The sequence below is a fragment of the Chroicocephalus ridibundus genome, chromosome 1 (assembly GCF_963924245.1).
Source record: "Chroicocephalus ridibundus chromosome 1, bChrRid1.1, whole genome shotgun sequence".
NCBI classification, from domain to species: Eukaryota; Metazoa; Chordata; class Aves; order Charadriiformes; family Laridae; genus Chroicocephalus; species Chroicocephalus ridibundus.
The window spans coordinates 132,176,317-132,198,974 of NC_086284.1; the positions used below are offsets into that span (position 1 = coordinate 132,176,317).

At 40.7% G+C, this 22,658-nt stretch overlaps 1 protein-coding gene across 1 annotated transcript in view; it reads right to left on the reverse strand.

Moving 5' to 3' along the window:
- TBX15 (T-box transcription factor 15) overlaps window positions 1-22,658 on the reverse strand; it is a 100,351-nt gene that overhangs the window by 20,589 nt on the left and 57,104 nt on the right. The window contains exons 2-6 of the mRNA XM_063352803.1: window positions 20,650-20,863; window positions 11,311-11,412; window positions 9,394-9,565; window positions 8,856-9,023; window positions 5,585-5,649 (exon numbers count right to left, since the gene is read on the reverse strand). Of these exons, the coding sequence (XP_063208873.1) occupies window positions 5,585-5,649; window positions 8,856-9,023; window positions 9,394-9,565; window positions 11,311-11,412; window positions 20,650-20,863 (721 nt within the window). The remainder of the gene's footprint in view (window positions 1-5,584; window positions 5,650-8,855; window positions 9,024-9,393; window positions 9,566-11,310; window positions 11,413-20,649; window positions 20,864-22,658) is intronic.

A 22,658-nucleotide genomic window follows, 5' to 3' on the forward strand; every position in this document is an offset into this window, starting at 1 on the left:
AGAAGAAATAAAAGAGTAAATCGGGAATAATATAATGCTTTCAGGGATTGGACCCCACTGTGCCTGTGAGCCCACAGGGGGTAAATGGCAGCATCGAGTGTACCGGAGCAGCTTGCACAGCTGCTCTATTCCTGCCCTGTATGCCAGGGAAAGGATGGATGCCACCAGGGATCCACCTCCTCCTGCTCCAAGGCAGCAGGGCTAGAACAGCCCCTTTGCTATGGACACAGCTTCTGCCACCCTCCCCTTTCCACACTGCAACTGCTGGCAAAAACACTGTGGCTTCACTGGATTTACAGATTGCTGTGTAATGCTCCGGGCAACGCTGCGACCACAGGTACCTGAAGAGTGGACGCCAAACTCCACAGCTGGCTTAAAGCCACGTCTTTCACCTCTTTCCTCTTCCTGCTCCAAATGAGAGCCTTTTACCCCCCCAGAAGTGTGGACACGCTGAACACACATTAGAAACACCTTCCCTAAGTATGTGGGTGACAGAGCTCAAAGTTATGTCCAGTTCTCTTAAACATAAATCGAGGCTCCTGTATACTAGATCATCCTTTTTTTCCTGTTTTGGGTGTTTTGGATTTTTTTACCTTTGTGCAGAACAAATGTTGTGGGCTTTTCTGAAATAATATCTAAGCAGAGCACATCCTTACTGAACTTTCAGATTCTTCTGTGCATCAGGCAGGATCCATGAGAGAGCAGCCTTTCGTGCTAACCTGCTAGGCACCTATCACCCCATGTATGGAGTATTGCAGAAAAACAATGTGCAGCCTTGCAAAAACAGCTTGGGTCAGGATGCACACCACCTTTGTGTGACTGATTTTACAACTCTATCCCTAACATTTCAGTATATTTTTTTTCCTTCTTCCTGTGGTGTATTGTTATTTTTGTGAAAAAAGTGCTGGGGTGAGGGGGTGGGAATCAAGGAACTCCCGTAGCTGCAACTCTAACAACCCTCTGTCGCACAGCAGTTTATGACGTTACTATGGCACCAAGATATCCGGAGCCACATCACAGACCTCCACCACAGGACAGAAAGGTAATGCTCTCCTAGTCAGCAGAAATATTGGAGTGCCATGCTGTGTGTGTTCCAGCCCCTAAAAGGGAACACAAACCCAAACCCAACCTGACCAATGAAGAGACATTTTGGGACAGCAATAAATGCTGACCAAAAAAAAAAAAAAAAAAAAAAGAATTGTTTTTCAGCATTTCTGAAATCTCAGCAACTTCTTTTGGGCTTTGGTGAGGGCTGCTGGTACCAAGTGTGCTGAACATTATCCACGTGGCATCCACTTTCTCTTCCAAAGAACTGCACTGAAAAAATGACTTCAAACTGTCTATCAGGCCATAAACCCTCCCCTCTCACACCATCTTTATGAAGGAAGTAAAAAAAGTATCAGAAGAGAACTCACTGCCAGCTTTATTTTAATAAGGTCAGTCCTTTATAAGGTATCCAAAATTCGCTCTCTCTTTTTCATTCATTTTTTTATTTTTAGTGCTATAAAGTTTTAATAATAGGCAATAAATGAAACAGTTCCATTGTCTGAAAAATGAAAAAAGATGTACGAGCTATCTGTGCACCTCCATAATCCAACCCATATGGCCGACCTTGCTATTCCTGCTGCATGCAGGATTCAGGTCATCGTTTCATTGTTCACTGGGGAAGCCAAACTATTGGCTCCAAGCACCCTCCTGGCTCTCTTACCCTAGACAAAAGCTCAAAGAGCATTTCCAACACAAACAACTTTTATCCACCTCAGCTACCCACATCTGAAAGGAAAGTGCTGTTCCTTGCCTTCAGCTTAGGTTTTTTCTCTTCCTTCACCCTGCTGGGTTTCCTGACTGTTGTCCCTTCTGGCTTCCTCCTGGATAAGGAGCTCCCCCAAGCATCCCACTGTCAAATGAACTTTACTCAGTCTCCAAAAATAGGCTCTGTGGCATTAAATGTGCACCCTCACTACCCAAACATTTGGCTAGCTGAGCTCCATATGTCAAAACCTCACGTTCTCAATCTCTTGAAGTTCAGGAAAGCAATCAAGTAATACCTGCCTCATACATACTTGATGTAGGTATCCTTTCACCACCAAGACCAGTTCTCTTGTTTCACTTTTGTGGATGCTTCATGTGCTTTTGCAGATAAAGCAGAGAGGGACCAAAAATCATATAGAGGGAATCTCTAATAAGAGAGAACTAAGAATCGTCCTTCTAACACAGACTAACTCCCTAACTCACCAAGGCTGACAGCTAGATTTCTGAACACCATTAGGTAACACGGTTTGGGGGCTCCAAGACTGTAAAACAATGTCCAGCTGCTGAGCTGTTTGCATCCTTCCCTCTGAAATACCTCACTGCTCCTTCTCCCAGCGCAAGGACTGGGGCAGTCAGCTGTGAAGGGAGACAACCACGCAAGCAACTGAAAGAGATCCAAGAAGAGATCTGTGAAAAGATCTCTCCCCCAGATGGATACAGGCAGATATATCGTGATGGGGTGTCCCGATGGCAGCAGGATTTTAGCAGTCTCTTGGACTAATGAAGGCAGAGCAGACTCATAAGGAAACATACGGGAAGGTTGTGAGTTGATGGAAGTGAAAGATTTAAAAGGGAAACTAGTTTTTTAAAAAAAAAAACAAAAAACAGCCAAGGCCATAATTTCTGCAGCAGGCAACAACAGTAAAACAATATCAGAATAAGAAATAACTGAAGGAAAAACATCCATCTCCATTTCATGGAAAAGCCTCAACAGAAAGCAGAAAGGAAATATACTAGGGAAGAAGTGGCCTAAGAGTTCCTCTTCTCCCACCATGCTTTGTTTTTTCCAGTGTTTGGGTTTTTTCTCCATAATTTGCTGGCAAACTCTAACCATGGCTCTGATTCAGTATCCCGATGTCACGGGGATATGATGCCCTGGAGCACCCTCAGACATTCTGTGGCCCCTGCTGCTGCCATGCTATTTTTTTTCTTTTAAGACCTTATACAAAAAACCTTGTGTACATATACTACACTTGCCTGCTTCACAAATGGCCCCTTTTCCAAATTACCCTGTTTCTTTTTCAAGGGAGGCCCACATTTCTCCAGCTATAGCTCGATGCACTGAAGCTGACCAAAGTTGTTGTGGGGGTGCGGGAAGCTACAGAGCATCACAGTTGTCGCTCCAGTCGACCGGTGATCCTGATGAGATTATAAAGTCACAAGAGGAGCCAACCAGCACTGTTAAGTCCCGTTTGGAGAGTCCTTTCCACACACAGCTTGGAGCTTAATGCTTTTCTCCCTCCTATGTGTACATCTATGTATGTGTCCTCTTTAAAGCGAGCAGCTGAGCATTAGGGTGTCCTCTGCTAGTTGACAACAGCGGTGCAACCTTAGCCAGACCACTGCTTGTGAGGCAGGCGCCTGACTGCTATATATGCTTGCAAATACCTTTGCCTGTTTTTTCTTCCTAAAGCCTCAGGCTGCTCTCTTTGATGTGTAATACCTTAAAGATTTTAATTCCTCTTTACATCAGCAGAGAGCCTTACTGAGCCCTCCCCACAGCTGCAGCCGTGTAGCAATTTCCTGCCCTTTCTTAAATCAATGAGCTACAAAGATCAGTAATTCCCAACCTTTTCAGGAAACTGTCCAAATTCACTGGGCTAGGACCTTATTAATGCCTTCCATGTTAATCTAGCCCACCATGTACCTGGAACTGCATCAATCCCTCTTCCAAGCCCAGCTGTATCTCTGCACACAGGGAAGACCTTGTACTCGAGGCACATACTTACTTCCTCCACGCAGGAGAGGGGAGCAGAGTAAAAGTCACATATGTCTTAAGTACCAGAACTAATGCTCATGACTGGAATTAAATAGGGGTGGCAACATCTTTTCACATAGCTACATTTAGATGAGAACAGACGAGCTGAGGGGGGAAGTCACTACATCAGTAAGAAATCTTCTTTGTGGTCCTGGAGAGCGTAGCATTTACACGGGCCACGGAAACACGGGGCAGTCGCCCATTCACTGAATGCTTCCCATACCAAACCATGAATGAGGCAGTGGGTCCTGGTGAACACACGCAAGAGGAGCATGCAAGTAAAAACTGAATTACAGTGCCCATGGGGACAGCAAATGAGGGCTATGCACACAACTTTCACTCTGGTCTGCACGCTCAGAGCCTTGCTTTACAATCCTAGGGTTCTTGTAACGTGGTTATATATGTCTAATTCTATAATTAACTTAATGTTTAAAGCCTTTGTCATGCTGATTTAAAGGATGCCCACGTCATTTAGATCTGAAATACTTAGATCTGCTGCAGACTCTGCTGGATTCATGAATGGCAGAAAAAGTCAAAACTTTTTCTTTGGAATTTCTTAAGCTTTTTTGATAACTCTGTAAGGTCTGTTACTCCTACAAAAGTTTTTTTGATTAAAGTTCCTGTTTTACTATCGTGTTCTTAAAATATAACATATTCTAAATAACATTTAAGGTGTTCTACTCATCATTTCATAAAAATCCTGACAAAATTAAGCAACACAGTCAAAGTGAAACAATTGGACACCACTGCAGAAAAACTGAAATTGTTTTAAACTAGAACTTTTTTGCACTTTTATCCTGCAAACCTATTGGAAACTCCATTTTTCTTCTAATGTAAAGCAAGCATTTGTGCTCCAAGTTTTGGAATCTCCTGTGAAAATTAAAAAATGCCCTTCAGCGAGCTCTACATATAATAAAGAACAAGGAAAAACGTCTAGGTCCCCTGTCCTACAACTTTCATTATTTTATAGAGTGTTAGCCTCTGACCTATTTGGCTGTTTTACAGTATGCAATTCTCCATTTTTCTATCTTTGTTCTTCATTTTAGTAACAAATTTATATATTTTTAAAAGAAACTCTACCATATCTTTACAAGTTCATTTATTTTATCTAATTCTTTGGATATCATGGCACCATATCAGTAACACATGAACAGTTTACTAATAACTTATCAGAGATGCTAAAGAAAGTTTTAGTTGTGTTTCTCAACAACATATGGAAAATCTCCATTACATGAAAGTAATAGAAATGAGCATAAATAAATTAATTATCCAGCAGGGGGAAAAACCAATATCAAAACATATATACAGAAGAAAACAGCCTTGAAAGTAGTGGTGGCAGAAGGGGTACTAAGGTAGCAGTGAATGGGAAATTAAACATATGACAGCAAAAAAATACAGTCACAGAAAATATGTTGTCAACCAGGAAAGTGATAAGCTGTCTTTACAGATACGTTGGCTAAGAATATCTAAAAGCCTCTCTCAGGGTTTGGGACTGCAGGATCCAAGCAGAAGTAGAAGCAGCACTGGAGGGGACTTCTGAAAAGAAACGGCATCAGTCTAGCTGGCTAAGCTGGAAAGTATTTTTTAAGGAAGTCATCACTATACATTGGATCTGTTTACACAAAGTAAAACAGTCCTTCTAATTCCTTTAAGAGCTAGTCTACAGCAAACTTCTCCTGTAAAAATTACTTAGGATTACAAAATGCCTTCCTTGGCCTTAGACACACGCCCTGTGTGCTCATCATGGGAAGGAGAGAAGAGATCGGTAAGGAAACATAAAGAAGCTCCTGTTACCTGTTTCTCCCAGAATCTCTGAAACCTTTAGCGAAGGGGTTTCTGTCAATTTTTAATCTGGTGATCTACAAAGGAAAAAAAAGACAATTAGTTGATCTCTCCAATTTTTTTTTTCTTTCAACAAATGAAAATTACTGATGATCACCATTCTTACTCAAACCACCTATACAATGATCTGTCATACTTATTTCCCTAGACTTATATCAAATTTGCCCTTCTGTTATCCATGAACAGATTATCTGCTTAGCAAATGAACGGTGCCAGAGGCAGAAACCTGGCACAGCGCTGGGGCTGAGAAGCTGCTGTTCTGGTCAGCATCTGGGTGACCCTTCAAGGGGTTTTTGGTCTGGAAACCATTTTTCTTTCTTTTTTCCCCCCTAAACAAAAAAGATGACAGCTGGACTGAGTGCTTTGGGGGAAATCTTCCTTCCTGCTTTATTTTTAGGCATGAATTCCATGTTGGTAAATATGGAAAATAATACTGGGATTTTGACCTTGCAACCCATGGTATCTTACTCCCTGCCAACGACTCCCCAACCTGGTGCAGCACAAGAGCTTCCCTCTGACAACCTCACCTTTTTCCAGAGACCCTGTCTCTGGAGTGAAAAGGGAGCAAGATCTCCAGATCCTATCAAATTTGAGGTGTTTTGGCTGAAACGGCTCAAAAGGGACTGGTTTAATACAGGCTGATCTGAAGCGGATTTGCAGGTGTTTTGCTTCTGTCAGAACCAAGCCCCTTGCTCTGGATATTAACTTCAGATCTGGAATGCAGCTCCTATTTTTGCAGAAGCTTAATTTGTGAACTTAATTTCCGCTAGCCTGACTTTGCAGCTGTCCTGGGACTTGTGTGGACAGAGACAGATATGTTCTGTGGAGGATGGAATTACAGCAGAGGGAATCCCTGTGGTGGATTTGCTAACATTTTACAATTATTTCCAGAGACCCTTCTCCCAGTAAGGCAAAGTTTTACAGCCACTGGAGGGCATGCAGGCAGGTTCAGGGGATTTTTTTTATTTTAAATGAATTTATTTTATTTAATTTATTTTATATATATATATACTTATTTATATATGAATTTATTTAAATTAAATTTATTTTAAATGAAAAGGTTTCTCCAACGCATCAGAATATCCTTTATTGGTATCATAAAAATGCCGCCCTCCCCCCTGAATTGTTTTGGGCAAAACCCCCAAATGTTTGGAATTCAGAAAGACAGGAAGAAATTTCAGAGCTTCTTTACTGTGATGTGGCTTACAGTGCCAGTGCCTGACAGGGTTCCCTCCCTTTTTTGTGTAATTATGTCTTATCTGTCTGGTCATTAAGGAAGAATGACTGGTTTATTTTCTGTCATTTCTTCTCCTTCCTCTATCCTTTTTCCATGTCTGGCCTACAGTTAAAAGTTTGTGTACATGCATTTGGATGAGGGGAGGGCAGGAAATTTCCAGTGCTGCAGTGACAGCAAACCCACCATTGTGTTACAATATTTTTTTCAGCCGGAATAGTCGATCCATTTTGGATCCTAATTTAAGTAAATTCAAGGGGACCAGTCAGAAAAAGTTAGGAGTGGGTATCCAGAAGCAGCCATGGGAGCACTATCAGCACATGTGCTCTCTCTTATATGTTGCGAAATAAAAAAATCTATAACGATTCACTAAGCTGATACAATTCACAATTGGTACAAATTATCTAAATATTACAATCTGCCCCAAGCTGATTTGATATGGGTCTGTCCCTCTTTGTAACAATACTAAATATAATGATGCGCACTGAGTTCATGAAGACATTCTCCAGGAGCACAGATGTTGTCATGGAGAAATATTTACCCCAGCATTCTCAGTTCAAGACTCCTCTGCAATTTGTGGCAGAAATTGTATAACCTGTTTTCCTAACAGGCTTGATAATGGATTATTTTTCTTCTAAGCCAGCTTGTACTGTCATTCTAGCTTATAACAGTACCTCTCTAAGTGGACACATTATTAACACAACAAAAAGCTTCACCACCTGAGATTCTGTTTCACACGGTTGGGAAAAAATTATGTTACACGGCCCTTTTAATGCCATCACAACCCCCACCCCAGTAAGGAGGAGAACGGCAGGAAAGGGAAACGGGATTTGCACAGCACCCCTCACCTGAGTATAAAATAGGGAGTATGTGTACATGAACGAGAGAAGAGGAGCACACTGAGCCCAAAGCATGATAGACGTGGTGTGAAGGCTAATGGGAATCCCCAAGGATTCTGGCAGATAAGCGATACATAAGGAGACTACAAAGAGAATGGGTGGGTATGAGGAGCTCTCAATGTGCGCAATGAGCATGCCTGCAGGAGCGGTGAAGCCAGCAACCTCCCCCTCAAAGACTCGTCACCAGCTTTCACTGGCCACTGAAGGAGAAGGGGCAGCAAACGCGCGTAATCCACAGTGAGCCCTTTCCAAAACTCCTTTCTTTGCTGCCGTTTCAAACGCTTACATTGTCAAATGATCACATTTTCCTAGCAATTAATTTCTTCTAAGAGATATCGTATCTTTTGGGAAAAAGGGATAGACAGGGAATTCTGTAATCAACCACTAGTGTGGACTGAGATTACATTTCTTAGTTCTATGAAGTCTAGTTTAAGAAAAAGGGCGGATCAATTACAAAGCTCAGTAGTCAAGGCCTCTGCAGCTAAGATCCCACTGTGGCACATCTTTTCCTTATGATATCTGGAGTCAATAGTAACACTCTCCACTGGGAACTATGCAAGATCTGAATCAAATGTAAATTATGCATGAGAATTTTAGTTCATAAAATGGACTGCTGCTTATGTTCAAAGGCTTCTTTTGTCAGCAAACTGATGAGATTCCTCTTCTCTAAAACTTTTTCCTTCATTTTAGCAGCGAAAAAAACCCTGTGTGGTTTCTCTGCAAGGTAACAAATCTGGACTAGTTGTACTGCCTTAAAATTACAGTGAGGACAGGACACTGTAGTTTATACCAGCGGCAGCAAGGAAAAGTCAACACAATACATCTCTTTATGGATGATTTCACCTACTTTACAGTAAAAACTGCACGCACCTTATCTGCAAGATGGTTTTCTGGCTAGATACCTCATGTCTACCCATTACCCCATAGCAAGCATTTTCTTTTTGTGCAGAAAAAAACCCCAGTGAGCCTGTAAATGTACACTCTTCTTGAGCTACGTTTCTTAGAGAAGTTAATGTCTCAAACACAAAGAGCACGCTGATATTTTTACAAACATCCAATATAAAAGGAGCCTTAAGGCACACAGCTTTACCTGTTGATTTTGGTAGGCTGTCACTGTAGTGAAGACAGTTTCAGGGAAGTTGAAGGTTTTCACCCCATCTCCTGAAGGAACTGGCTTTGTAGGAGAAAGATCACTACTGAAATCCTTGCGGATGACATGAACACGGGGCTGGTACTTATGCATTGAATGTAAGATTATCTGAAGGTAAAACAAAAGGAGAAGGAAAATATACTTTTTTTTCCATAAATATTCTACACTACATCAAGGCATACAAGCAAGCAGGGATGGAGTAAGGGCTAACATGAAGAAAATTACCCTTCTCTTACAAGTAAGTATGAGATTAAGTTTGTTCGATATACAGGGAGAAAGGGGCTTTATTGCTTTATAAGGTCAGGCAATATTTCAAAGAAAAGCACTGAGGTAGGGAAAAAGGTTCCATAACTCCACAGAGTGGCTAAAAGCATGTGTGCCAGCAAGACACGGGAGAATCAGAGCAGCAGCATCACCCCTTCAAGCCTGAGAAGAGTGAGGCTGGAGCAGCAGGCACCAGGATTAGTTTCTAACTTACATGGCCTTGATCATCAAGCTCGTTGTTTGTCAGTTTGAGCTTGTCAAAACTGACCACCTGCCTCATCCAGGTGTCTCCAGAAGCCAGCGAGTCAGGGTGGATGTAAACCCTCGGGGGCACTGGGGAGTCAGCATTGCCAGCCACCATCCACTTGGAGCTGTGATACACATACCTGAAAGAGGACGGGGAGATGGCTAAGGGAAGTTGTCACTCACTCAAGGAACGTTTCCAGGGCTCCCCCTCCCCTGCGACCCTACCGCATGCACCCCAAGCTCTCATTTGCAGTCAGGGGAGAATGTGCTTTATTGCAACCTCCTACCTTCTAAATGAAAGCCAGATTACCCCTGAGCCACTTGTTCAGACTTGATTCCTTATTAAAACCACCTTTGCAGTTAATTTCCCTTTAAAACTCTGCCACATGTGCCTTCTCAACTACTTAACCCTCTCTGAGCCAGAGCAAGAGGCTAGAAAATACGGGTAAACAAAAGCCCTCTCTCAAAATATTAATAAATGCCCTGTAATTTCTGGAAATCTGTACTGCCATGCCAGACTGCGCAAAACACATGCCCTTCAGAAAGGGCAAAATCCAATGGATATCACTAGAACAATTGATAAAACAGAATTCTGATTCGAAATGTTGCAAAATGGGAAATTCCATATAGTTGGGATTCCACATGTTGGGATTAGAGGAAAAAATAATTTTTCTGTTCCTGATCTAGCCATTCGAAATATGCCATAAATTTCACTACCACAGCTTTGCCTAGGCACCATTTTTTTTTCTTTCTGTTCTGTGGCTCCTTCAGCCTAAGGCATTTCACGAGCAGTCTTCCTAACACCTCTGAGTTCTGCCCTGTACTGCCCTTCAATGCACCTCTACTCAGCTCTGCTAAGCTATTTCAGTCCTTACCTACAAACAGGGATTCACTTAATGTATTTTCAAAAGAAATGCAAAAAAAAAAAAAATCTGTTCCTTTCACTGCTAGTTTGTTCTATACGGCTGCACAAGCTAACAAGGACAGACACAATGTGTAAGATAATATATTTATTTTTTACTTAATGCTGTCAGAGCCACACTCAAAGAAAGGGGCAAAATACCTAGTTGAGTATCACAAACTACCTTGATGCTTCCCAGGAAAAGCATTTTCATAAGAAACATTCTGCACAATTTTGCCCTTCTGCAAAAATGTAAAATTTAGTATTTGAAGCAGAGGATCAATTCTCAAATCCTTGAAATGTGGTGTGATCAAGACTATTTGGGGAAAAGACTTGCTCTCAGAGGCCTTTTAATAAGTAGAGATAAATCACCTCTGTCCAGGTAGTTTTCTGGGATGCAGAGGACCATGAGTTTTCCAGAGTACTTTTTAGGATTGGGAGCCCACTAATACCAGCGAAATCTCTTCTTCCTGTTTTCCAGCTCAGTGGTGGAGATTCACCAGAGAGTTTCTCAATGCCTTCATACTGTAGGTCAGGGCCCTTATTTCCTGTGGCTGCTGTGCTGGACAGTGAACGTTTTTAAAACAAAAATCATCCAATTCAGTTCAGGCCACACCTGAGCTACCACTTGCCCATTCCTTTCTTGCTGAAGTAGGCTCCAGAGTCCCCATTAATAACTCCAGTTATCAGTTCCCTCAGACAGTCATTGCTAATTATGTCGATTGTGAAATACATGCTAGGGATCACCCAGATTAAAAACCGCTATTTGAAAAGAGTAAGATTTCAATCCAAAAGTGCAGAAGAGTATATTAAACCTCTGGTTTTGTGTCTCATGATTCTGGCCAAATAACTATGTTGGTGCATATCAACATGGCTCTCCTCCAACATACATTTGCAATGTTGTATAGTGGCATGTGTCTTTCCTAGGCTTTCACGGACACTAAGTTATCACAATGTTCCTAACCCTGCACCTAAAAAGCTTACCTGTATCTCTTGTTATCCACAGGGACAATGTCCATGGCAATATAATACTGCTGGTGGGGATCCAGGCCTGTAATTTTCACTCTCATGGCTGGAAACATTCTCCTAGGAAAAGAAGAGTATAAATAAGGAAGAAAATGGTGAACAGGGTAGATGAAGGGGCTTCTTAGGCGCTTCTCCGACACCAGAAGCACGCTGCTTTACATAGCCCAGTTCTTGGTATGACTGCTCTGCGCTTGGTGCGAGTAAAAAGACAGTGGCTTGAATCTTGATCTCTTTTCCACTTAAGAAAGGGGGTAGCAGGATAACCTGCTACCCGTGCATAATGATAAAACACTCCCACTCGAGTACTCTCTCTGTTCCCAGCTCCTGGTAGAGAGTTATGTTATGCTCCACACAAATTGCCCTCCCTAGGCATTTCAGTACACAGGTGGGCAGTGTGCCTTCTTCCTAATGTTTTTTCCGTTGGCCATCCATCTAGAATTATTCTCTCATATCACACTAAATGCAGGATCACTTTAGTTCTCTTTTCTGAGAAAATCACATTTCGATATGGAGTTTGATAGTACTGGAGTAGTATTTAAGTAAATCCATTACCCTGAAAGATCCTCTTGCTCTGATGTTTATAGTTATTTAAGAAAGAACATGCCTCAAATTAATTTGCTTATTAGGCATATATTTCACATTTAACAGAAACACTGACATTAACGTCACGGTTTCCTTGAAGTCTTGTAGTATTTTGTGCAATCTTTTTAATAAGTGTTGTCTTTTCTATGACACATGATCCAGATCTGTCTTATGCATTTTCTTCTGATAGGCAAGTTATGAAACTCTACACCAGCAAGAATCAATTCCCACCCTTTCTTTTCTTGTCTGAGCAGAAGCTTAGCTCTGCTGTGCACTAATTACTGTTGTGGTGGTGTTTGTAGCTAGACAATTATTTCAGAAGAGAACAGCTCAGAACAATTTTAACCTCAAAACATGTCAGTATTAGTGTGGCTACGACGTAATTTTTCCTTCTTAAAAAATTTCTGGTTGACAGCAGCCCAGTTGCCGTTCTACGCTTCCCTCAAACAGCATGCTTAGTGAATTGTTTATGCCATATTTTATTTGCGATTAACGTGGTATTTTAACCTCTTCATAAAATCTGAGGAGCAGAACTGCGTGAAGTGCAAAAGGAAATGAGTGGCAGAGCAGAGCACTGAAAGAAATCTTCTCTTGTTTCACTGCCTGTTAACTCAAACCTGAGCTCTGCTTGAGTGGTTTCTCAGCCCTTATCAGAGAAAAGCTTGAGCTGAGGTCCTACAGGCTGATGTTACTCAATTGCATGACTTCCACCCACAAGATACAGAGCTTTGGTAGGAGACACTCTGAAAGTACTGGGTGCTCATAAAAAATTAGATCCTGCTCCTCTGATAAATAGATGTCTCCTTATTGAGTGAGGATAGTTTGGATGAAAGGAGGATATTAAAGGGGAATTAAAAAACATTCAAAATTACAATGCCAAAATCATGGAAAAGTGTACAAGAAATGTTTATCCACTGTTCCAGGGGCCATCCCTAGAAACCATTGTGTCATTTTCCTTTCTATTTATCGAGGAGTAGTGAAATGTCAGAGAAGATTTACATCTCCTCCCAACATTTCTCTTTCTCAAAGTATTACCAGTGGACACAGCCTGGAGGAGGAAGAAAACAGGAAAGTCTATGTCAACGTCTCCAAACATGTCTCCAAAAATTTGCACTGAAGGGATGAGACCGTGAAAAGCTATTTTATTCTTTGCCATCCAGGCCACATATATGCACTTGCAGAAGAGGGTGGGAAGGAGGAGGCTGGTGCTCAGCCTTCACCCTACCCACAGCTCTTCCATTTCAGGCCATTGAGAAGGAAAGTTCTGACCTATTAGTAACTGAATTTGCCTTGGAAAAGGGCACTTATCATGGGGGGGGCAGGGAGATCACCACCCCACAGCTGCCAGAGCACAACTAAGCAGAGTTATGAGGGACATAAAACTGTCAGAAAAATTGTCTGCAGAAGTCCTTCAAGGAGAGAGCAGATTTGTGGAGCTGATGGGGTGAGTTTGCTAGTTGAACAATTTGGGGGGGGAGAAGGAAAAATTGATTAGTCTTTGGTGGCTTGAGGGCATTACCTTGTTTCCACTACAATGGCTCATTAAATCTGCCAAGCCAAATGGGTACAGGATGTGGCATTTTACAATCCAGCTCTCCTTAATTGAAGAGAGGTGGCTTGGGAGCAGCTTAAGAGGTAGGGCCATGTTTCAGAGGGTTGATAAGAAACCGAGGATTAAACCTGAGTCTCTCTGCGTCTAATTCTGCACTCTGTCTTTGGAAAACTGAATGCTGTGTGTTCCAAGAAGCTCTCTCCAAATCTGCAGCCCCGTGCAAAGCTGCAGTATAGCCTGTGGGGTTGTTTGCTTATGAAATACCTTGTAAAAGATTACCACAGACCATTCAACAGGCTTAGAGGCTAATCTCTAAAATGATCGGAGAGAGCTCGTCTGATCCCACTGCTTTCTCTAAGGTTTAAATGTACTTTTAAAGTTTTGTAAATTATTACTGTTCTTCTTTTTTTGTGGGTGTAAAAGTAACTCGGGTTTCTTTGCCACAAGGATGTGGCCTGGAACTGTCATAGCAAGGTCTCCAGCGGCACAGCTGCATGGAAAGGGGAAAATGGGAAAGGCAGAGGAAAACTGTGGTGATTTAGGGAAGTACCCAGGTATAATCCTGGCTAAATCCCTGTGCTCTGTGTTTCCTCTTGGCTGGCTCTTTGCTCCTGCAGAGGCACCAACCCTATGGAAAACAGGAGACTCACAGGTCTGGAAGGAACTCAGGCCATTTGAATATGGCTGCATTAACAAACAGTCAAGAGCCTTTCATCCTGAAACATATCAGCTACCTTTATAGTCAACAGCTACAGACACGAAAGCCATCTGTTTTCATAGGGAACACCTGATGACATCTGATATATTTTAGGAGGAGGTTTTATATCAGCAGCAGTTTGGGACGATCGTTATTTATATGTCACCTTTACCACTCAGCAGGAAAGCAGTCTTCCTCAAGTCAGACTGTGCACTTACACACAGTACTCTTTCAGGGAAAATAATGATGTGATATGAAATAAGTTATTAAAATTATTTTAGGACCACTTAGAAGTGTTTTTAAAAGCATTTTTGTAACAACCATGTGCCTCAGTTTACTCAATTCCTGGCTCCTTCCACAGAAAGAATGATGTTTATGAAACTCTGAATGTGAAAACAAACGAATTATATATATATATATATAGGTCTTTAAAACTTGATTAAAATAGTACTTGCCAGCACAGTAGTGTAGTGATATTAAGAACCATGTCTGGGAACTTTCAGGAATAGAAAGAAGTAGTTGGATAGTGGCAGCCAGGATTTTTTTTTAAATTTTTAAAAATTTTCATGTAACACAAAAATAGAGTTCACTTTTCCCTTGGTGAAAACTGTTCAAAGAAGAAGGATCACAGGTATATCCCCAAACTGGATTTTTTTTTTCCCTATAGCATAAAATTTCAGCTTCTAACCCTTAGGAGTCTCAAGGTGCCAACTCTTATCCCTGCCCCTTGAACCAGCACACGTGAAGCTTGCATCAAGTAAGATCTGCCTTCAAAATTGTCCTACTCTGAGTGGATGCATGGGCCAGATGACCTCTAAAGATCTCTTCAAATGTAAATTCATGCCCTGTTTCACAATTTAGTTTTAGAGAGGGCAATTCCCCTTTAGGGGATAAGAAATTAAAAGGCACTTGGCCAGTTGTCTCAAAACACAAATGCAGTTCCTTCAGACATTGGAAATACTCCTGTACAGACAGATTAGTGAGCAGAAGTCAGAGGAGAGTTTAAAAAGATTGACACAATTTACTGTACAGTTTTGATGACTGTTTAGTGTAATGATTTATACACTGCGTAAATAAAAACTTAAATAACGTTAAATTCGTTTAAGGGTGACATCTGCAAAATGCAAACACTAAAATAAAGGGATGTGCTCTTCAATTGTAGCAAAAGACAATTTGTCTGTTGACAGTAACAGAGAGAGAAGCCACTTCCCAGTCATAAAAAATCTGCTCGAGAAACTGCAAAATAGTCTGATTTAGGTTTGCCGATGGAGTGTGCACAGTGTTTACAATGAGCATGAGTTTACAGGGCAGCCTGAAGTTACCACTGCTATTTTATACCTCACGTTTCCTTGCCTTTAAGACTGGTGCCAAATGCATATTTCTTTATAAAAACAAACCTGTGAGGAGTGAAAGTGAGGGAAAGCAAGGCAAGGCAAGGCAAGGCAAGGCAAAGGAGAAATACCTTCCTGTTTCCCTCTGCAGGATGGGATTATGTAGAGATGTTTGTGTTGAGAGAAAAGACTGAGGACAGGGTTTGGGAGCAAAAGGATTTATTGTTTATGAAGGAGATGGATCCCAGAAGAGCTTCTCAGGAGCTCCCAAAGGGCCCATTTTACTGGAAGCTGGAGAAAGCTTATCTGGCCCACTGGGCCAGGACCTCTGCACAGCACTTTGGTAGCTGTAGCCTGCCAGCCCTCACTCTGAGAAATCCTCTCCGTGTGCCCCTTCAGCATCAACAGAGCTTTGCAACAAAATCCCTGCTGCTGTCTCTAACTGAAGAGCACTGTGGGGCCCTTCCTTCCTTCTGCTGGAAATTAAAAAAAAAAGTTTGGTAATGTAAACAGCCCTAAGTACATGTTTCAAATGACTCAGACTCATGGTTTCAGGGAGGCAAAGAAACTCCAGACAAAATATGATTTAACCTATCAGGAGGCACAGAGAAGTCAGGAGAGGACAAGGTCACCTGTTCCACTCACTGCAGTTTTTTTCCACTCTTATTACTAAGCACTGCCTCAGCACCCAGGTTTGACCCACGCCACAGTACAGATATGATAACTGTGATATGACAGATGAGATCATTTCCCTCATTGTTGAGAAGAAACGCTGTCTCTGCGGCAGGTGGAACCTGCGTCCCCAGAAGAACACCTCCTAGCTGTGCTTGTGTTCATGGTCACACTCGTATAACCACCTCCATAAACAGTAGGCAGCGCTTCCCTTCCAGAGCAGGACTCCAAACACTCTTTACATCGTCTCCCTCCCAGTAATAACTGCACATTGCTTTTTTCCTTTGGGCTGCAGTTCTATGCAGCAGTTAACTAATGGTTATGCCTGCAGCTCAGGTGACCATGGCCTTGAGCTGGGGGATGTAGGGTGGTGGGGAGGGATTCAGATTCCTTTGCTGATGTTGCCAGGGTACACGCGTGATCACCATTGGTGAAGGAGAATAGAGAAAAAGAGTTAATAAGTTTTTAGGACTAGTTGCTTAGATCAGTATGACCTGGGGCTTAAGTTGAACTTATTTTATTTTGTCTAAGGCTGAATTTCAAGTAAAACAAAAAGGAGATAAAGGAAAGTGCAGATCTGAATGCACTGCAGCTGACAAAGCCATTTGCATCTTTTGCACAAAGAACAAAGGAGTCTTCTTATAAGCATCTTATTAAATTCTGAATAACAACATTCTGATGGAAAGGAAGAAAGGAAAAGTTCTAAGAGGACTGAAGTAAGTTTATGGAAACAGACAAAAAAAAAGACATCTATAAATACAGCATCAAGAAAAGAAAAAGCAAAGCAGAATTAAATGGGAGCGGGAGTCTGAAAGTTAAAAAGTGTAGTAGGCCTGATATAGGCAGGATATAACTCCAGAAATATGTTTGAAATGAGAACGTAGGTTAGAAACTAGCATTACAAAGTAGGAGTAAAAAGAGATTGCGGAGTCAGGCAGGAAACAAGCAGTACCTTACGAGTCATAGAAAATGAAGGAGCAGCTGTAGTTATAGGCAACTGAGTCTGTAATTATAAGGGCTTTCAAAACAAGAAGACCTTACAGGACTCAAACAGGGTTTCCAAAGATAAAGCAACAAGAGCAAAATCATCCCTGGGGAAGGAAGAAGTTGCAAATGAACAATGTGTGTCCCTCACAATTTCAAGAAGTAGTAGGAAATAACACCAATTCTGCTCTTTTTGGACAGAAATCATACAATATAATCTATGGGATGCACCATATATCATGCATCCCATATGGAGAAACATGACTGCTAGACTCAGCTCTCACCCATCACAGACACATCCTCTCTGAAAGAAAAACGTTTAACCTGAGAGGTTAAAATTTAATTTGTGATTTTTATCCAGTCTATAAGGACCATCCCCAACAAACAGATATACTACCTAAAGAAACCGTCCAGCTTTTCATTATGCTTTGCAATGGTTAACCTACAAATGTAGTCAGCAACCATAAAAAATCCCCTCCAGTATTGTTAGTAACACTCCTGCAGAAGAACATCATCAAGCTGAAAAAATACAGGTACTTAGTAGCTATATAGATTTTGTGCGGGCAGCTAGTGATGAGCCTGTTGGCTTGCTTAATGATAAGCATCTCATTTCAGGGAGAAAGAATATCATTTAGGATTGTAAAAAATATATTATTTGCACAGTAAGTTATAAACCTGTATTGTGATACTTAGTCTTCTGTAAGTGCAAAAATTGTCAAGACTGGAGCTTGCAAAGGCACTTGAGAATGCTATTAATGGAGTTACAGAAAAAAATCTTGGAAAGAGAAATATCCCTTACAGTCCTTACAGGTTTCCCTACATTTATTCACTACTAAAAATTATCAAAATAAATATTGATTTGGACTACTTAAAATAAAGTCAGGTGTCTGTGTTTCTTAGCACACGCTGTTAAACACCTCTGCCAGCTGGCCAAATAGGGAAAGAGAGATTTCATCAGAAAACACAGACCAACCAAGGTTTCCCCTGAGCATAGCGATTTCTTCTCCAAAACATGAAATCCAAAATCTTTGAGCAAAAACCTAAGAAAACCAAATAATATTTTTTTTTATTTGGGGCCGGGTTAAAGCAAAGAGAAAAAATCCAAAGGGGGAAGTGAATTTGAATGTTTTGTTTTAAGATGCTTCTTCACTGCATAGGGGTCATTTTTCCTGGCACGGAGCTTCACTGGAATTGTAGTTCAGCTGCATCATGGAAGGAAATGTGTACATCTCACAGTAATTCTTAATCAGCTTCCTGTTACTACTGTGTAATTAAGGATATGTATCTATTGTTTGTTATGATGATATGTGATGTGGGAAGCCGTATTTGTCAGAAAGGCAAGGTGAATAGTAAGTTCCATGAGCGATTGCTGACATGGAACATTTCAATTCCTAAATGTCAGGACAAAAGTTTTGTATCAAAAGCATCAAAATACATACTTCACACTGCTCCAAGCAACAAATAAGAATCTATAGCTTGAAGACAGCAGATGACAAATTTCAAGAAAGAGTTGTGGGTTGTTGTTTTTCTTTTTTTAAACTGCAATGTATTCAATATTTTAATTCCTAAAAAATTCCAAGGAACTACAGAATCTTCTTTGTATGTGTCCATCAGTCTGACCAAATAGAATTTTTTTATTTTTTGAACTGATTCAAAGTATTTCATTTCATTATGTTACATCTTCCCAGAATATTTCACTGTATTTTTTTCCATGAAACCTTGCTGCTCCAGGACCCCTGCCAATACTGTAAAGGCTTTAGTGAGTTGTGTTGAACAATTTGCAAAATTGCTGCAACATTGATGCTGCAAATTTTTGGTGATGTTTTTTAAAGTAAAACTGTAATCAGGATATGGCTTTTTAACATTCCAGAAAGGTCAGATACTTCATTCAGAAAAGCGTGAACTGCTGAGATCATCTTCATACCGCTAAGCTCTGGGCATTTTAGTGTGTACTGGTGTTGGTGGGCTTCAAGATATCGATGCTGCTCTTAAATCTATGTACTCCATGTATCATAAAAAAATTAATTATAGTTAATCCAACAGGTAACAATATATCATTTTAATTTTCTGAGACAGTACCCAGGCACCAGGACAACAAAGTCAGAAGCAAGAAACTTTGTTCTGCCAGTGTCATATTTAATGACACTGGACAGATCACTTAATCTCTTTAGGTCTCAATTTCACCCCCTATGAAAAGAATAATAATTTTCTTTGCATCTGTTTTGACATCTCTAGAGAAAATAGCAAGTGTCATTTCAGTTTCTTTGCCTTTTCCATTTAAGGCAGGAGGGCAAAAACAGTAACCCACTCTGTACTGATGCAAGACACTTCGTATGTCAATGAGATTGTATATCTAAAACCATCAGCTAATCCCGTTCTGATAATCTTCAGGGATCATCTGGGTTGTTTGTCCGGTATTACTTTCCTCAAATTATCTGAACCTCCTGGGGCTGCAGAGCAATAGTGATCACTTCGTATGAACACAAAACAACAAGACCAGCTGCTCTGGCAAATTCTGAGGGCACAGAAGTGAAACAAAATTATAAACAATAGAACACCGTGTTTTTTCCCCAAAACCTGGGGGAAAGCCCTTTCTTGCTTGTCCGCGGAAGGGGCAGAACAGCTCCTGGGACAGTCACGTGGTTTGTTCGCGTTAGCGGGCCCTGTCCATGGTGCTGACTCCCTTCAGCAGTATTAATGGCAATTAAAACACCATTAGGGGGACGTAAGGAACATTGTGTTAGTGCAGACATGTCTAAAACTCTGGGATCGCTTATGGTTTGAGGGATCTAGAAATTTACAGCTATCTTGGTGTTGTGTTTTGTCAAAGAAATTTCTAGCCATTTTTTAATAGTAGACAGCAATGGCAGGGTGACTTTTTCTTCCTTAAAAAATCTGGCTTATTAGTGGCTCTTCCTAACCTCAGCTGATATGGTATCACTTGCAATAGCGGAGGGAAACATTAAGCCTCCACATTTTTGATACTGGAAGTCATTAACATTTTGTCTATTTAGAATTGCAGGAAGACATTCATTTGGTGCAAAGGTGCATTTGAATTTCACTATATTTGTGATTAAATCAACTGGCTCATGAAGTGCTATGGGAACTTGAAAGGAAACTCAAATGGCTCACCCCCAAATTCATAACTCGTCTTAAATTCAGTACTGCCAACAGCACAGTGATTATTTCCTGATTTATTTGCTCAAAGGAAAGGCTATCCTCAATGGTTTCCTGCAGCTGCCAGTTCTCCTTTGGAGCCACAGATTCTAGCAGTTATATGAAACAACTTCACCTGTCTTAAGAAAGCTAATAAGAGATAAAGCTTTGAAACTTGTCATAAGTTTAATTTTTCCTGCATATTTATTCCTCCAGCTTATCAAGTAGAAAAATGGGGGGAGGGGGTTCTTAAAAAAGATTTTTTTTTAATTTGTTTTGTTATGATCTGCGTTTAACTAGACAGAAAGCCAGAGATATCTTACCTGCCTGCTTTCGTGATGATCATCTCTGTCCCAATGTCATGAAATCTTTTCCAGAGGTCAGCACACTGCAGCTCTACCTGGATCTCTTCCATGGATGAAGGTGGAGGAGGCTGAGGGCCTGAGCCACCAGATGTAAGGTCAGAATGGGAGCCAAATGAGCAGGACGTCCTTTCTGCCAGTACCTCTGTGTCTGACCCAGTGCTCTGCTCTGAGTCTGCAAAGTAAACAAGCCAGGTAAGACACTTCAGTTCTACCTGCTGTGAGTGGCAAAGGAAGGAAAGAGGAAAACCAACAAGGGAAGTGTTAAAAAAGAGGACAATGGCCTTTTTTACATACGTGTGTGTATATATATATACACAAACACACACACACACACATATATTTATGATTTGCTTTGATTTATGCTCTGATTTGGGGCTTTGCATTTCCAACACAACATCTGGCATTTTTGTAAAGTTTTAGAAACAGCTGAAAAAAGGACCTTCAACATAAAATATAAATAGTAACAAACATCACCACAATGTTGGGAATGGACAAAATATAGATGAAAAAATAGAAATGAAAAAAATTAATTCAACCCTTAGTTTCAATCCAAGATTAGATGGTCTCACTGGAAAGCTACATTCCATTTAATAGAATATCCTCTTGCAGTACTATTGAAGAGCTGGTTATTTTTAAACAACACATTCTTTTCCTTTTAATATTCTTGTCATCAAAAATAATGAACATTTTTTTATTTTGCTACTTGGCAGCACCATTTTGGAAATGTGTTTTATTTGCTTCTATAATATCTTTTTTGGAACAATTTTCCTGAGAAAATAACCATGCAGCTTTTGGTGAGGAAGATGCTCTAGGCTACTGAAGGACAAAAAGTGGAGATAGAAAACATATGGAATATGTTACCAAAGAAAGCAATTGAAGTAACCTGAAGAAAAGAGCACATGAGAGAACTACATTTCTTTATGGGGGAGAAGAAGAAGTCTTGCTCAAAAAATAAGCAAACAAACAAAGAAGTGAGGTTCCACCAGTTTAAAGGTCCAAGTTGGCACGTTGAGTCAGATGGCCATTTCTTTTCAAAATTATCTCATGTATGTATTACATAGGTATGTTGTATATACATATATGTATATGGTCCTAGCTCTCATACGGTAGGGCTAAGCTGAAATTTTGCAAATAGCAGTGTTATTTTGCAACAGAGCGCACACCTAAATTACATCAAAATAATTCACAATACATTCTGCAAAGAAATTTGTTTATGTTTTAAATCTGATTTTTAACAAAATGGTGCTAGTATTATATAGATGACTGACAGAGAAATAAAGTATTCTGAAGCACTCAGTTAAATGGCTCAAGAAGAGCTTTGTAGATTTCAGAGGTGATGAAGAACAAATACTTTACACTGTCCTCATTGATCACCTAAATACAATTAGCCCAGTGAAGGACAAAGCAGCTATTTATATGTATTCTCTGCACTTTAAGAAAGAAAGATATCACTGCCTGACGGGGAAATTTAAGGAGACAAAAAGTAACAATTTGTGTTAAAAATATGATGAAATCACCCCAGCTAAAATTCCTTCCATACCAAGCAAGTGCCAGAAACTCTTTAATAACCCTGAGGTCATGAAGGCCGAGTCTCAGATTTAGTATTTCTGAGAGATAGTGTCTCCTGGAGCAGCTTGCACACCAGTGCAGAGGGCCCTAGTTAAGAAGAGGCTGGGGGTGAAGATGCTACCTGCAGAACCACGAGCCCCACCTCCTGCCACATGGAAAAATATCTGGAAAATTCATACTGCTGCATGTTTGGCTGATGGTATATGAGAAACTTACAGCCACAGTGCAAGCAAGAAGCTTTTATCCTCTGTAAGAACCCTAGGTGAATATGTCATTGGATAGTGGACTTGCTTGAAAGACATTTTCAGTAAATTTTGCCAACAATTTAGACAATCTGCCTGTACAATGTAGAAATTCTGTAGGACATTAGAGAGGTTCAGTATGTATTGCTCCCAATC